The 15965-nt window shown below is 47.2% G+C and overlaps 2 protein-coding genes across 9 annotated transcripts in view; one reads left to right on the top strand and one right to left on the bottom strand.

The window, feature by feature from the left end:
* KIF9 (kinesin family member 9) overlaps positions 1-8386 on the bottom strand; it is a 32837-nt gene extending 24451 nt beyond the window's left edge. For all 7 annotated transcript variants that reach the window (XR_008747630.1, XR_008747631.1, XM_055806879.1 and 4 more), the window contains exons 1-6: positions 8304-8386; positions 5377-5521; positions 4171-4271; positions 3401-3566; positions 3159-3265; positions 2141-2362 (exon numbers count right to left, since the gene is read on the bottom strand). Coding sequence is in view for 5 of the 7 variants with exons in the window: in XM_055806879.1 (XP_055662854.1) it covers positions 2141-2362; positions 3159-3265; positions 3401-3566; positions 4171-4271; positions 5377-5392 (612 nt within the window). In the remaining 2 variants the exon portion in view is untranslated. The remainder of the gene's footprint in view (positions 1-2140; positions 2363-3158; positions 3266-3400; positions 3567-4170; positions 4272-5376; positions 5522-8303) is intronic.
* Positions 8387-8454: 68 nt separating this feature from the next.
* The window catches only part of KLHL18 (kelch like family member 18), a 29280-nt gene continuing 21769 nt past the window's right edge, over positions 8455-15965 (top strand). For both annotated transcript variants that reach the window (XM_055806881.1, XM_055806882.1), the window contains exon 1: positions 8455-8648. In XM_055806881.1, the coding sequence (XP_055662856.1) occupies positions 8508-8648 (141 nt within the window). In that variant the 5' untranslated portion in view covers positions 8455-8507. The remainder of the gene's footprint in view (positions 8649-15965) is intronic.

Here is a 15965-nt window from a genome sequence, read left to right on the forward strand (position 1 = left end):
CATTTTCAAGACTCAGCTCACAGAATTGTGGCTTTTTGAGGAACAGTCAGGCAACCCTTGTTCAGAGGCAATACCTCCCCAGCTGTTTCAGTTTCTGGATGACTAGAAAACCTAAGAGCTCCCCAAGACTCAAACGTCACAGAAAACTCACATGTACATGATAGCCACCAGTTTGTAATGCCTATTTACAGGAAAAGAAAGCAACACTGAAATTGATGCTGCATCTGCTTGTTAGGAGTGCCAGACTATCACAGAGCTGTGCTGCCAGGCTGGCAGGCAGAAAAGGAAACGGAAGGCTCTGCAGCATAGAAATGCACTTGTCAACAGGTTTCACAGCCAACTGGTCTGCCTGGGTCTCAGAGAGCTGGAAGGTCAGTGACTGGCTCCATGCTAGGGAGTGTAGATCTAAGAGCGGGAATGAAGGTGAAGTTTTCTAAGCAAATCCTACCAACCCCACTCAACAAATGAAGAGCCACAGCATAGTTAGTGAGGGAGCCTCTTCAAAGCCTGGAGCTTTCTCTGTGAACCTAGAACCACAGGCAGAACTCATCTAAGGACCTGAACAGATCCCCAGGCATCACTTGCGCTTCTTCTGTGAACAGATCTCAAGTTACACTGCATTATCATCTTCCTTCTACTCTTTAAAAAGAAAGTGGGAGTTCCTGCAAAGCACAGAGGCTGGCTTAGGACACCACAGCCCCATTATTAAAAAGTGAAAGATTTTAAGGACGCCAGATGGCTCCCAGTAAGAATATGCTTCCCACATAGAGAATCAAGTATTTATTCATCTTTTCCTTATGAACTAAAACACCCACAAGTAAAAGAAAGATGCAGATATAAGTAAGCTAACTCCCTTCACAAATCTAGCCCATTGTGTAAACATCCCTGCTGTAAAATTTGACTAACAGTACCTGTGCCACAGTCATCCCAAGCTATCTGCCAAAGATGTTGCTGGTAAGACTTTATTTGGAGCACTGACATAGCTAGGACAGGCAGGTGAGTTTTTCAGGAAGAAATTCCAGTATAGGTCAGCTGGCGGGTCTGAAAGGATCCCAACTATCACGCACTTTGTACTAAGTCACTCACTGACACCTATGTCATAACCAGGGTAATGAAAACAAGTATTTTGGGAATTGTAGAATCGTTGAGGTTGGAAAAGGCCCTTAAGATCATCGAGCCCAACCATTAAACCAGCACTGCCAAGTCCACCACTAAACCATGTCCCTAAGTGCCAAGTCCACCGTCTTTTAAATACCCCCAGGGATGGTGACTCCACCACCTCCCTGGGCAGCCTGTTCCAGTGCTTGGTAACCCTTTCAGTAATGAATTTTTTCCTAACATCCAATCTAAACCTCCCCTGGCACAACTTGAGGATGTTTTCTCTTGTTCTGTCACTGGTTACTTATTACACGGTGCACACTACAGCTCTGCAGGATGTCTTCCTGAAGACTCTCTGGAGTATTCCCAGTCTCTTGAGTCAATGTTATTTATTTCTTGGTGATTCTGACACCATTTATTATCCATCAACCCTAAAAGTCTCTGCATTTCCATTCTGATGAGATTTGTCATATTGGCTTTTATATTAGCATCATAAGACCCGAACTTACTGATTTTAAGACCTGGTCTAGCGGAAGGTGTCCCTTTCCACTAGAATTCTAGGATTCTATTATTTTATGGTTTCAATAAGTCATTCTGTACCATCTCATGAAGTTTTGGCTGTCTGGGATCTCGGTCTCCTGAAGGGGCCAGTGAGGTGGCTGGTGAGATAAGCTTTCTGAAATTAAGGCAGATTCTGTGGCTGCCTTCACTACTTTGGTGCTGCCTAGAATCTCCAACGCTACTACATTCTGAGGTCTCACCCCAACATATTTCCTCCATCACTTGGAGACTTGTTCTAGCATACAGTAAAAACAGGGTTTCTCCAGGGAGATCTTACAGAATCTCTGTGCCAGGGACATTTTCCTTGCAAGAACATGAGCTACCAAGAGTTACCAGCTCTCCTACCCACAATGAAGAGAACAAAGAGGGTTGAACTTCCTCCAGCCGCCCTGGCCACCCACCTCCTACTTTACTGCCTCCTCCCTCAGCTAAGCCAATAAACATAACAATCAGATGAAGTGTAATACTTGTTTTCTCTTGCCTCAAAAAAGAGATTTAGAGCATCTTCCTCATGGCTAACCGAATGTATAGATAAGCCCTTCACATAAACACCCTGTGGGCAATCCACTACAGCCATCTGCATGTCACTGGTCCCACTGCTTGTCATCGTGGACAGAAGGTCAAACAAGGTCTCATTGTAGATTTCCAGGTAGGATATTCGGACCTTGAATGGATCAACAGAATGTGCAGTCGCTTTGAAGACCTATACAAAGACAAAGAGTTTGTTAGTGGCAGTGCTAGTTCACAAAAAGAATTATTAGCTATCTATGGCTTTCCAGAGAAGCTATTTAAAACTTTCTGAATGGCTATAAGTGCATCTGCGTCTGTGTGGCTGATTCGGAACTGTGATTGCCTGAGGGCTGACAGGGCTAAGGCAACAGTTTTAATATGATTTCGCAAAGATAGTTTTGAAAACAACACTTTAGAAGGCCTGCTTACATCTGGGAAGCAGAAAGTACTTTACGTGAGCTAGTAGAATTAAACAAAAACCTCTGCAAATGACAATAAAGTGTAACTACAGAATTCCTCCCATCTTTGTTTCAGGTGGTATGCGTTATGCCAGCCCCACACTGTGTGTGTCAGTTGTCTTTGTGAGAGTGGAGAGCATTCTGCAGTATTGCTGCATAAAGATAGGCAGATCTGCCTCCTCAAAGCAGTGACAAACTTGTGCTTCTGGACTGGGATGTATCTATGCAGCAATGGGCCTGACAAATCAGCGTGTTTCAATCCAACACCACCCCAATACTCTGAAATGTTGCCATTATCAGCGCACAAGGTCACAGTGTAGTATAACAAAGGTACAAAGTTACTATGTTTTACAGGCTCCTTTATTTCTTTAATGATCGTGACTTAGATAAAGAAGAAAAAAAAGGACTCATGAAGATAAACATAAAACATATTCACCGTGTCACAACACTTATTATGAGTATCAGCAAGAGCTGATATAAGAGATGTCCTTGTTATTTCTTCTAGCCTCTTTTCCCATTCAGATCCAGTACCTGCTGTATAGCTCGGGGTATGATTCCTCGATGCTCATACTCAGCAGTTGCTCCCGTCATTGTGTAAGTTTTACCAGCCCCCGTTTGTCCATAGCACATTATCGTGCCTAGGAAAGATCCAAAAGCAAAAGAATAAACTCAGGAGGGAATCTCTGCATTTCTCACACAGAACATCAAAAGGATCTCTCCCTCAGACCAAATCTCCACTTCCTGTAAAAATAATTAAAATAGCAAAAAATTACCGTTATAGCCAACTAAAGCTTCAGACACCACTTTCTTAGCCACAGTCTCATATGCCAGTTCCTGGGAGGTATTGTGAAGGACACCGTCCAGTCTAAAGGCCCAGTCAGTCTGCCTGTTATTCACAACTCCTTTCTTGGCATCTTTTTTGATGTATATAGCTATGCTCTGAAACCCAAAAAGAGATTAACATAACTTCAAAGGCCATAAAGACTTTCAGCAATTATTGTTGGGAAAGAAATACCCACTGAAGACCTGGAGGTAAGAAAACAGAGTATAAATAATATTATTGTTTTACTGACCATCATGGTATTTTCTGGTAATAGATATTCTAAATATGTCTAATCTCATTGGTTTACCTTTCTGTGAAGTGTCTGATTCTGTGTCCCAGGGGAACTATTAATTGAGCAAGAAAAGGTGAAGGGAGGAGCTTGCATAAGGGGGAGCTAGAAACAAACTGTGCCACAGGGAGACCTCTTAGGTTGGAACTGTGCTTATCATTGGAATTCCTCAAGGATCAGTAGGAGTCCCAGTCCTTTTGAGGATTTTCTCTAGTGACTATCACAAGAAGTATGTTTTCCATAGTCACACTTCCTTATTACAAACCCACAAGCCACTGTCAACGCAGAGAACAACAAACAGAAGCACATGCATCAACACGCACCAAAATGGTACGCATAGCCTTAAGGAATGGAAGAATTCTGCATTTCTGTGGGCAAAACCGAAATCAGATTCCAAACCCTTCACATCTGCTATCTCTTTTTTTCCCTACCTTGTTGTCTGGCCCAAACTTGATCATATCTTGAGCAAATTCGGCTGTTGGCTTGACCCGCACAAATGCATGGACTCTCTTTTCTACTGCATCCATCCTAACTAGACAGGAAAAAATGGAAAAATCAACAATGTTGCATTCCCTGAAATGAAGCGTAAAGTTATTTTTCACGAAAAGGCAAGCTACAGAGCAGTCAAGTTTAAAAATGAAGTGTTGACAAATGTTCAGCTGCAGTTTCTATTCTTTATCAAAAGCAACTGTGGGCAAACAGTTGCTGAAAATTCTTTCCAGCATTGTTCTGCTCAAAAAACTGAGTGCATATAGAAAGAAGGGTCTTACTGATCATAATTTCCTCTGGGTATCAGGCCCATTAGTGTTTGATAACCCAAGCTTTTCTTCCTCTTAGCCTTGCAAAGCAAAATAATTGCAGGAATATGAGATAGACTTTCTTTTGTCTTGCATTTTCTGTGCGTCAAGGCACAGGCAGTCTCCTGTTTTGTAACGTCAGTTCATCCAGAACTGCATTTCAAGCTTCTGAGGCTTGACTAGGATGTGTTATAGGTGAAACCAAGCTTAAAGGAGCTCCACAGCACTGCAAAGGGCTGTGCAGCCCATTGATATGCCAACATTTCCAAGGCTCTGAGCAGCAAGTACCTTGTTTACAGTCTGTATCAAACACACATTGCTCATACCTTTTTAACCCTTTCTTTATGCTGATATGCAAAAATATTTTAAAGTTCCTAATGAAGAGTTGATCTTAAAAGTTTCCAGAAGAAAAAAACTCACAACTCCTGGTAAAATTCTTGTGTTGTTCTTCTGGTCAATGTGGATTCAGTAAGTTGCTGCCAATATCCAGCAAGGCTAGAGGATCTGCTGACTAAAATCCACCAGAGGAGGGCTCAGGGGATACATCCAGCTGCTGAAGCCCCACCTGAGAAGCACGCATTGAGTATTTTTAAACCCCTGGAACATGCAGACCATCTTGACTATTTCCTACACACAAACTGTGCTCAGTAGTTGTGTAATATCTAATGCCAACTTCTCGTTTCAGAGAAAATCTTTTGCCTTTCTTGTATATTAAGTATTTTTATTTGTGATCTCTCCATCACCTTATCTGCTGTGACTGCTCTAAAAAGAAATGTAGAGATGTGAGCTGAACCAAGACTTCTCTTTATTTAAATTAGAGGTGAGCATTTGAACAACTACCTGATAAAGGTACCATGGGTGCCTTGTCCTTTTCCTAGACTACTACAGCGATGCCAACACAATGCCTGCTGTAGAATCCAAAATGATGCAAGGTTACTGTGACCATAATCTCTTCAGTATCGGGGACAGTCTTCAAATAAACAATCTGTGAAAAAGCATGGTGATAAAGTAAGTGCACAGACGTCATCATGAGGATTGCCACTAAGTGACACACACAGAAAGGTGCCAAAATATTTGCCAGCGCTGCATAAATAAAGGCAGGAGCAGCACAGGTACAAGAAAAATGGAGATAGACACAGTTTTAAAGCTGGTAGCCAGCATGGAAATGATACTCATCTGGTTATCAGGATTGTTAGAGATCACAAAACTCCACTACACAAATATAACGCAGTGCTGGAGTGGTATGTGCCTTATTTCTTCAAAGCTGCAGCAAGAAGCACAGCAGGAAAAAGGAGCAAGGGAAAATTTTAGGCAAAAACTCTAATATGAATCAGAGACAGAACAAATTCCAAATGAGTGGCATTTTCCACACTGCAACAATGCCCATTGTTCAACATCAGGACAAAAGTAATTACTCCTGGGGTTATTTGCTAGCATTAGAAGATGGGAAGGAAACATGAAAACACCTCTCTGGCAGACTCCTGACCAGCAGTGTATAGACCATAAGCTCTCCAGCTCATTAGTAATACCCCAGGCATCCAACCACTCTGATTATTAATTGGTTATTTTGCCTGCAGTGGAATTTTTATTGAGGTAATATGAAAAAAACTACGTGTTTATTGGTCAGCTAACCAAAAATGTTTCTGGCTCTTTGACCACTAAATCATTCTCCCCCAGTTTGAACAAGGCCAAGAGCAAGACTTGCCGTTACTTTCGCTCATCATTCAGCACCTGAAACACAAACCAAGCAAGCAAAAATGTGCCAAACTCCAAGTTCCTTGATCTGTCCTTATACAGCAGATGAAGCCAGCAGGACTCCCCTATTTGTCTCAAGATTAACAAACTATTTATGCTCAGAATTAATGGAATCACAGTTATCTCTGCAATGGAGGCAGACGCCAACGTGCCCACACAGATTAGAGCCACAGAGAATTTTAGATGGGGGGGTTGGGGCTTTTTGGCACAGAAACACATAGCCAGAGCAGAGCAGTGTAGTTTTCAGCTCTGCTGGAGAGACCTGAGCTTATCCATTATGGACAGACAAAAGCTTGGGCCAAACCATAGAACAGAATCACCTAATAGTTTGTGCTTTGCAAACTTGCTTTTTATTCAGACGTTTGTTTACATCATACTGTAAAATACAGCTGTTTATTCAGTTTAGAGTAAGGGTTACAGTTTGCAAAGCACACAACAGCAGATTTATTTTATTCAGTATACCTTCCTAATGCATCTTCAGAAATTACAGGTGTGGTGTAATGCACAAATCTGTGAATTGGTGCACTTCCTAGCACAGCTAATTGACGTGTGATCTGTTCTACACAGAGAGTAGCGACAGATTCCCTGTAAAGAATTGTCTAATTCATTATCATCTTCCCGATTTCATTTCATTAACTAATGGCATAACAAGAAATTATCAGACATTTTGAATTAAATTGGTTGGAGGGAGGGAAAAGAGAAAGGGACACCCAAACCCCTATTCCTACGCTTTTCTTCCCCCCCATGTCAGAATTTGTCTACAAGGGAGTATTCTGGAATAATTACTACAAAATGAACTGTCCATGTCAGACCTGTTACTCTCTGCTCAAAGCACCATTTGTAGTTGACCTTAAACACAGGTGCAAAGGGGATGAAGTTCTCTCTATGACAGTCTCTTTCAACTGTCAGATCAAAATTTTCAGAAATAGGACCTTGTAAGTCAGCTTCTTACCTTTAGGTTTTGGCACCTAAAGACATCTAAATAGCGAAGTATTGGGTTGGAAGGGACTTTTAAAGGTCATCTAGTCCAACTCTCCTGCCACAGGCAGGGACACCTTCCACTAGCCCAGGTGGCTCCCAGCCCCGTCCAGCCTGGCCGTGGGCACTGCCAGGGCTGGGGCACCCACAGCTGCTCTGGGCAGCCCGTGCCGGCACCTCGTCGCCCTCACAGGGAAGGATTTCTTCCTCATATCTGATCTCAGTCTGCCCTCTTCTAGTTTAGTCATTCTGCCTTGTCCTAAACATGAGACGCATACTGGGGAGGCAAAGCTGCTTTGGGGGGGGGTGACCATTAGGCAGCTCCTAGGATTCCAGTGATGCTTCCAGCATTGAATCCATCCAGCTGGACACCTAAAGCCCAGTTCTGCCCCAGCACCCCAGGCCATCTGTATGGACAGGACCACCTCTGCCCCAAGGAGAACAGGGGCGACAACAGTCCCAAATTACCTTCTGCCTTCCCAGCTGAGTGCAAACCAAGCAGAGTGTGGGCTGCGAGGCAGCTGGTGACACAGGTACTCTGATAATGGGGGCTTGGAGAGGTAACAGAAAAGGTGGGAGGAGGGCATGAGGATAGCTGGGATAACAGGGAATAGAGGGAGTGCCATGGACAGCCATACCCACAGCCCGGCTCGCTGCGGACATGAGCAAAGGAAGTTGATCTGAAAGGGGGCTGCGGGGACAGGGAAGGGATCATCCATGTTTCAGCAAACCTGGGGGGTGGTGGGAGTGGAGACTGCAGGGAGACAAGGCCTGAGGAGGGAAACAACATCTTGAGCAGGTGAGGCTGGGGGGCAGCGTGGGGGAGAGCAAAGCCTATGGGGAAACATCACCTGAGGTGTGGGGAACAAAAAGGCGTACAAGGCCTTGAGGAGCGGGATGAGGCCTGGAGGAGCGGGACTGCGAGGCCAGGGGGCTGATGCGGCCTGTGGGGACAACACCGCCGGGTGAGACGGGTTACAAGGCCCTGAGGAGGAGGAGGCGACTCCCGGGGGCAGCCCCAGCTCCTCACCTACCTGCGCCCCCGCCTCAGCAGGGCCCGGGCGAGGAGAAGCCCCGGGGATGTGTACGCCGTTTCCATGGCACCCGCCTCTTCCGGCAGCTCCCGGAAGTGGTGGAGGCGGAAATGGGAGGTGCGGGCGCCGCGCTACGGCGGCCGGGCGGGGACAAGGCGTGGGGGAGACGAAGCGAGGCGGGGAGCGGCGGCAGCAGCCGGGAAGATGCTGGAGGCGGCGGCGGCTGAGCCGGAGCTGGACCCCGAGGACCTGGTGCATTTCTCGGTGGGGGATTTGCCCAGCCGCGGTTACGGTGTGATGGGCGAGATCCGGCGGCAGGGCAAGCTCTGCGATGTGACCCTCAAGGTGCGGCCCGGTCCGGGAGGGCTGAGGGACCCCCGGGCCCTTTGCCGGCGAGGAGGAGGCAGCTGGGGTCCCACGGGTGCCTTTGCGAGGGAGACAAGGCGGGGAGGTGAGGGCCCCTGTGGTGGGAGACGGGGGAGCTGAGACCCCTCCGGCCCCTATAGTGGGGAGATGGGGGAGCTGAGACCCCTCCGGCCCCTATAGTGGGGAGATGGGGGAGCTGAGACACACACCCACACTCCGGCCCCTATGTTGGGGGGACGGGGGAGCTGAGAAATCCCCCCCTAGGCCCCTGTGGTGGGGAGAAGGGGGAGCTGAGACACCCCACCCCACCCCGGCTCCTATGGTGGGGAGAAGGGGGAGCTGAGGGCCCCCCCCTTCCCATGGCTTTTGGCAGTGTAGAGTGATGGTGCTAACACCCCCCCCATCCCCTGTGGTGGGGTATCAGGGGGTGTTGGGCCTCCCCAGTCCTGGGGGGGTCTGTGAGGGCTCCTGGGGGTGAGAGGGGTGCTGAGCACATCCAGCCCTGGGTGGGTGCAGGGATGTGTCAGTGACACCCTGTCGCTGATGCTGCCCCCTCACCACAGAGGTGATGGAAATGGAGCCTCCATCTCCCTTGGGACCATCAGGGTTTCTCCAGCAGCCAGGAAGAGCATTTAAATAAAATACCTTGTTTGGGAGGAAAGGGGGCACCCCAGACCCCCCACCATGTTTTGGTGCTGGTCCCGGCTCTGGGGAGCGCTTCGGGGGGGACACGCTGTGGATGGGGTTGGTGCAGGTTTATGGACCAACCTCTGCCCCAACCCATGGGAGAAGAGACTTTTTTCCTAGGAAAGCTTTATTTTTTAAGAACATCCACTTTCCTACATCAAAGAAATAATCTGTAACAGTGGTAAATCCTCAGGATCATGTTCCTGGCTCTGTGGAGTTGGGCTGGAAGGGTTTTGAGAGCAGCCAGCACTGGGCAGGAGATGCTGGAGTCCTGCAGAGCAGGAGCTCACAGGTAGAGCAGCTTGTTGTGGGGTGGATGCAACGTGTTGGCTCCTAGGATTGGTTGAGTCATTCCAGAATTAATGCTGAAGTTTAATTAAACATGAAGGTGTTTCCCAGCCTACTCATGCTGAAACTTTTCAACCTACCTCCTGCTGCTGAAGAAGGAGCCGGTGAGGGTTTTGCCTGTCGTGGAAACCACAGGATGCATGATTGGGGTGCATCCCTGGGCTGTGTGGGTCTGCTGCGTCCCCATAGACCAGCTATAGCCCCCTGGAAAAAGGGGCTACATCACGGGCTGAAATGCTGTGAAGAGCACAGCTGTGCGCTGATCCTCCTTGGTGGAGGTTGTACCCTCTAAGATGTGGTATTTGTGACTGTCTGTGCCATAACCTGGGGGCATTCTGTGACAAAACTGGTTTGTGATGGAGAGTGCCATTTTGTTAGAATTAAACTGTGTATTGGTGCATCTGAGGTGGCTTTTTGTTGCAGAAGGAAATTCTTAGGTCCTGTGGGTCCTGTATCTCTGGAATCACGGTGGGCCAGCTGTGGGTCCTCTCTCTGGGGCTGGGCTGCTCTGTGTCATCCAGAGGGAGACAATAGCGATGAGGTATATGACCCCAGCCTTATATCAAATAAATGCCTGACCTTTGTTCTACAAAACTCTTCTGAATAAGTAGGTTTACCTTAGCAAAATGCTTTTTAAAATCTTACTTATCTCGCTTTGTGTATCTTCCGCTGCAGGGTGGGAAAACTTTTAAAGCCTTGAGGGCTGAAGGAGCTCTCTGGTCCAGCTGTCAGAATGAGCACCCTGACAGTGCTGGGCAGCTTTATGGATGAGAGCATCATGTTGGCCCTGCTTTCTTTTTTCCTTTTATTTTCTCTTTTGTCTTTTTCCAGGGACTGTTGTTATCTGGGGAGAGTGCAGAGCCTTTCATCCATACAAAAGTTTAAAATATACTTGAGAAAGATGTCTCTGCCATTCTTAAAATTAGTCTTAACTTTCTCCAGTGCCTGGTTAATTCTTTATTATGCTGAAGAAAGATCCCAGCAACGACTGATGCATTTGGCAGAGGGCTGACGGTGTGTTTCCGTGTTGGTTCAAACAGTCCTGCTTTCCCTCGTACATACACAGCCTGAGAATCCAAAACACTTCGTTCGTTAGATTCCTCTTGTTGTATTGAGTCACCACGTCAAAATATGCCACCTCTTTGCTGCTTCTGCCTCTTGACATCAGATTTCTCAGTGCCTGTGTGTCCTGTGGTGATTGAATTAGTGCAGCCTGCTGAATCCAAGCCAAATCTTTGATCCCCATTGTTCAGTACAGGGTGTCTTCTGTAGCTGCTGAATGTTTAAGAAGTAATTTTTCTGAGCTGGACTTCGGAGGTGGCTTTGAATCTTGAATTAGCTACCTTGAACACAGCTGACGCAAAACATGCTTTCCCTGACCTTGCTCAGGAGCGCTTTCCACATGCGTCGATGAAGCTGTAAATCCCGTGTGATGCAGAAGGTGCCTGCCAAGTGAGTTGTCTAGCAGGGATGGCGTTTGAATGCTTTTTACCCAAAATGAAGGTAGGAAAAGCACTGAGAAGCATTTAAAGTCCATAACTGAAGGAAACCGTAGTAGGTCCTGATGTGTGTTGCACTGCTGAAGTGAGATTGTTACCCTTTTTATCAGTCTTAGTACTTTTTGGCTGTCATGTCTGTAAAGAAAAAAAAGCAGCCAAACACTGTTTTGGGCCAGAAGTTGGATTCCTCCTGATGGTGATCACGTTCAGGCTTGTGGCTGTAACAGGAGCAAGCTGTGTTGTTGCAGCACAGTTCAGGTTTTTAGTGGCCTCTCTACAGATATCAGCGTTGGGGTCAATGGCTGTAAATGATTTTCCCAGCCCACAAGAAATGTTTGCTGTACAAACAGGCCTAAAATTGTTAGGAAGTTCAGTACTCTCATTTGTTTGTTTTAATTATTCCCCTTGTAAAACCAGGTGAGCATTCATTCAGTAAATAGGAGGGGCAGAATTTGTTCTCCTTTCTCAGAAACTGTCTTGCTACGGTTCATGCCGCTCTGCGGGAGACGGTGCTGCCTCAGCAGCATACAGCAGCTGGGCTTAGATGCGATTAAAAGCAAGAAGTGCTGATTTGAATGGCTCCCTTGGAGTTCCGATTATTCAAACTCAGCTTAGGGAAATCTGTCACTGCTTCTCATGATCGCCCATGTGAAAATAGGGCAGTAAGTGAGCTGCATGTCTTTCCAGCCGCTTAGGATGTGTTCATCGAGAGCCAAAGCTCCTTTCCTGCTTGGACGGTCAAGCCTACAGATTTGAAAAGTCCTTTTCTATTCCTGTCTCTTAAATAGCCGCAGCTCAGAGCTCCTTTAGAAGATGTTCCATCAGAGACATCTGTCCTTTCAGTCTCCCTTTCGTGAGTCTTTGAAATGTTTAATTAAACAATGATTTGAGTATGATTTGATAGAAATGCATGTGAATAAACTGAAGGGAGGAGGGAAGCAAGGAGGCACACCTTATTCTGTGGTTAGTTCATTTTCCTTTGGTGAAAGTACAATTTTTGCTTACTAAAGTCAAACTTCTGCTACTACTTTCTTCTCTCAGAATCACCAGATTGTGTGTTGGTCTAGTCTTGTGGCCTTTAAAAAAAAAAAAAAAAAAAATCAACCAAAACTGTTTGTCAGTTTAACCTGACCAGAGTAATATTTTAGAAGAGTGAGACTCCTGTTTCTCTGCTCATCTAATATTGGTGGGTTGGCAAAGCTGATGGTTGCCTCTGCAACAGAGAAACACCAAGCCCAGAGCGATCATCAAGCATGCAGAAAGGAGGCTTCCTTACTTTTTTTAAGTTTGGTGCGTTTTGAGGCTTTTGGCTACAAGTACAAGTGTGTCAAGTGGTTTGAATGGAGTTACTTCAAATTCAGTTTTCAGTTTTGGACTATATGCTTCGAGGTGTGATAGGAGCCTCTGAAACCAGGGCATCCTGCAAAGCCAGCAGAGAAGCAGCCGTTCTCTGCACGCCTCCCCATCCCCTGCATCTGGGGCCAAACTGGGGGTTCCAGCCGTGGGCTGAAGTTTGAATTGTCCACGTTTCTCAGGCTTGAAATGGGCTGTGAGCAGCAAAGTCTATGCATGTGCTGGGAACGGGTTCAAACTGAATGCACCTAGTGTCCTTGGCGTGGAGCAGAACCTGCTGTAGCGAGGTCTCTGGGTGCCCCCAGCTATGGGTCAGATGTTACTGCAGTTACAGATGGCTGGGTTTTTCAGATTAAATCAGTGAGGTTTGACTTCTGCATCCACCTGTTTTCCCCCAGAAGCTGGATATAAAGGACTTTCAAGCTGTCTCCACGTTTGGAGACTTTTGGGTTGTTTCCTGGCTGCCTTTGCAGTGCTGTCATGCTCCTGTCCAGGCAGTACGCTGCTTCTCCCTGGAGCTCTTTCCTCCCAAGAGCGTTTCACCCTTAGCATCATTTTTGGTCTAAACATGAACTAGGAGTCCTCAGTTTTTTCTACTACCAGCACTGCTGTTGATTTTACCTTATTGGTAGAAATTGATTCACATCTTACTAAGCTCACAGGGTGAGAAAAGCTCTGTGTTAAAGGTTTGAGCCCTCATAGCTTTGGTTTCCTATACACAATAGCATGGCAGAACCTTTCCCACTTATTTTACAGTGAATTTATCATCTTTTTTTTTTTTTTCCTCCTATGTGTGGGTGTTCTCAAAGTGTTTTAGACCTCATAAATAAATGCTGCAAAAGTGTGAAGAATTTCAGTTCACTGACAAGTGTGGGCATTTGGGGGTGTTACTCCCTGATCTGGAGACCCTGATCTGCTTTGTGCTCTTCCTGAGCATTGTTTTTTGAAGACAAATATCCCCTCAAGACAAAAGTTGCTTGGGCAGCTTTGTTTTCTGGAGTTGGCATTGTCTGCTTGAGGCCAAGGTACAAGTGCTCTCTGAGGACACATCAGCAGCTTGCTGGAAGCCTGCGGACTGCACCACCCTGTAAAACAGGGAAGCAGTGCTCATCTCATTCCTTCATTGACAAATTTGAGGGGAGAAAATGTCTTTACAGCTCCTGCTCGCTCCAGTTGGAGCCAGAAGGAGAACTCATTGCCAGGCTGCCACCTCCAGTGATCTTGGCTCTGTCAAAAGAGAGGTTTGTGCTTGTCTAAATCCTCAAAGAGCAAGGTTAATGTGAACTCCTCTTATTATTGCTGCTTCTCGTTTGGTTTTGAATCGCTTGAATGCCGTATTTCCATGACTAACTCCAAGAGTAATTAGAAAAGTCTCTTAAAAAAAATAATGCAAGCTTGGAGAGTTAAAATATTTCTGAGCTGTGGGGAGGTTATATTATTTGTTTCATATACGATCCGAGTTGGACTGACAGGTGATAGTCCTGTTGGCTTTTCTCAGCTTCTAATCACTGCTTTTCCAAAGCAGACTGTTAACTTGAAACCCTCCAAACTCAGCAGACACACCTGAGAGAGCTGCTGCTGCCAAGCAGTCGCGGAGCTGGAGGAGCCTCCCCTTGTCCTGCCGTGGCAGATAAGTGGAATTCCAGACAGCTTAGGCTGCCTGTGTAATTTCAGCAAGGTCCTTGAAAAACCCTGTGCCTGGCTGCTCCGCAGATGTTTGAGCATGTTTGAGATCCTTAAGGAAAATGAGCTTGGTAGGAGAGAGAGAATATCTTATTATTTGAAGAAGCTGGTAGATTTAAAGAACAGATTATCTGTTATGCACATGAGACCTTGAGCTTAACGATCTTGTGGTACAGCGGTAACAAGCTACTTTGGATTACAATTGGACTTGGTTTTTCACCCAAGGTCTCAGCTAGCGTCAGTGCTGTTCCCCTTATATAAAAGATGAGTATTTTTAGTGCTTTGTGAAGACATTAAACCTTAAGCGTTAGCAGAAACCACACATTTCTGCACTAAGCTTTTTACTCCAGTTTTTTGAGCATGGCAAAAAGGCTTTACTGTCTAACTACTAAAAATTAGTCTAGACCACTGGTTTGTTTGCTTTTCTTAAAGCAAAAGTTGTCCTATGGTTTCAGGTGGGCTTCAGTGATCTGGAGATTTAACCTGGTGTCTGGCAGGGCCACGGGCAGATACTTCTTGCCTGGGTAGGAGCTGGATGCTGCAGGATGAGTTAAGAGCAGAGGCTGGGCGTTCTCAGTGTTGCTGTAGGGGTTGTTGGAGTACAGGAGAGGTTTGGCATTACTGTTCTGAGGAGGTTGGAGGAACCTGGCAGGGAACCAGGGTGCCCACAGCTTGAGGGGCCCTCAACTGTTGAGTTAACTCTCAGCCTGGCCGGGGCTGGAAGGGCCCCCTGGAGCCCCCCCAACCCACCCCCCTGCTGAAGCAGCTCTCCCAGGGCAGGCTGCACAGAGCCGCGTCCCGGCGGGTTGGGATGGCTCCAGAGAAGGAGACCCCACAGCCTCTCCGGGCAGCCTGTGCCAGCGCCCGGCACCCTCCGGGGAAAGAAGTTTGTCCCCAGGTTCCGCAGGAGCTGCCTGTGGTGCAGCCTGTGCCCGCTGCCCCTTGTCCTGCCGCTGGGCACCCCTGGCAGGAGCCTGGCCCCGTCCTCCTGCCACCGCCCTGGAGGCGCCTGTGGGCATCGATAAGGGCCCCCGAGCCTGCTCCTCTCCAGGCTGAACAGTCTGCTCCTCTCCAGCCCTCTCGGCCTTCCCTCCTGCGGGGGAGGCTCCCGTCCCCTCATCAGCCTCGCAGCACCCGCTGGGCCCTCTCCCGTAGCTCCCTGCCTCTGGAACTGGGAGCCCAGCATGGACCCAGCGCTGCAGATGCAGTGTCCCCATGGCAGAGCAGAGGGGCAGGATCCCCTCCCTTGACCTGATGGCCACACTGCTCACGCACCCCAGGGTCCCATCAGCGTTCCTGGCCGCAACACCCTCAAGTTTGGTTTTGCTGGTCCTTCAGGAGCATGAGACAGGGCTGGACCGATCCCTCGGGATGCTTCCCTTCCCCTGTCCTCGTGGAAAATGGAGGCAATGGGGACCAGCAAAGCAGTTCGGCTCCTCTCAGTTGGACGTGGGTTATCTGGGAACGTGTGTTTGTTGTACATGCAAAAGGGATGGCTTTCCTAGGTCAGAGCAATTCGTTACCATCATACCAGAAGGTCTGTCATTAGTCTAGACCAGAAGGGTGTCTGACTTAATGGCATCAGTCGCTTGGCTTTGCACAGGCCAGGTTTGATGTAAACTCTTTCACATCTCATCCGGCTGCTATTTGGGAGGGAAGGGGTGGGTGGGGAGGAAGGGTATTTATTTCAATACCTGAATTTTTATACAAGATCTCTTAAACTTTA

The sequence above is a fragment of the Falco peregrinus genome, chromosome 5 (genome assembly GCF_023634155.1).
Source record: "Falco peregrinus isolate bFalPer1 chromosome 5, bFalPer1.pri, whole genome shotgun sequence".
NCBI lineage: Eukaryota > Metazoa > Chordata > Aves > Falconiformes > Falconidae > Falco > Falco peregrinus.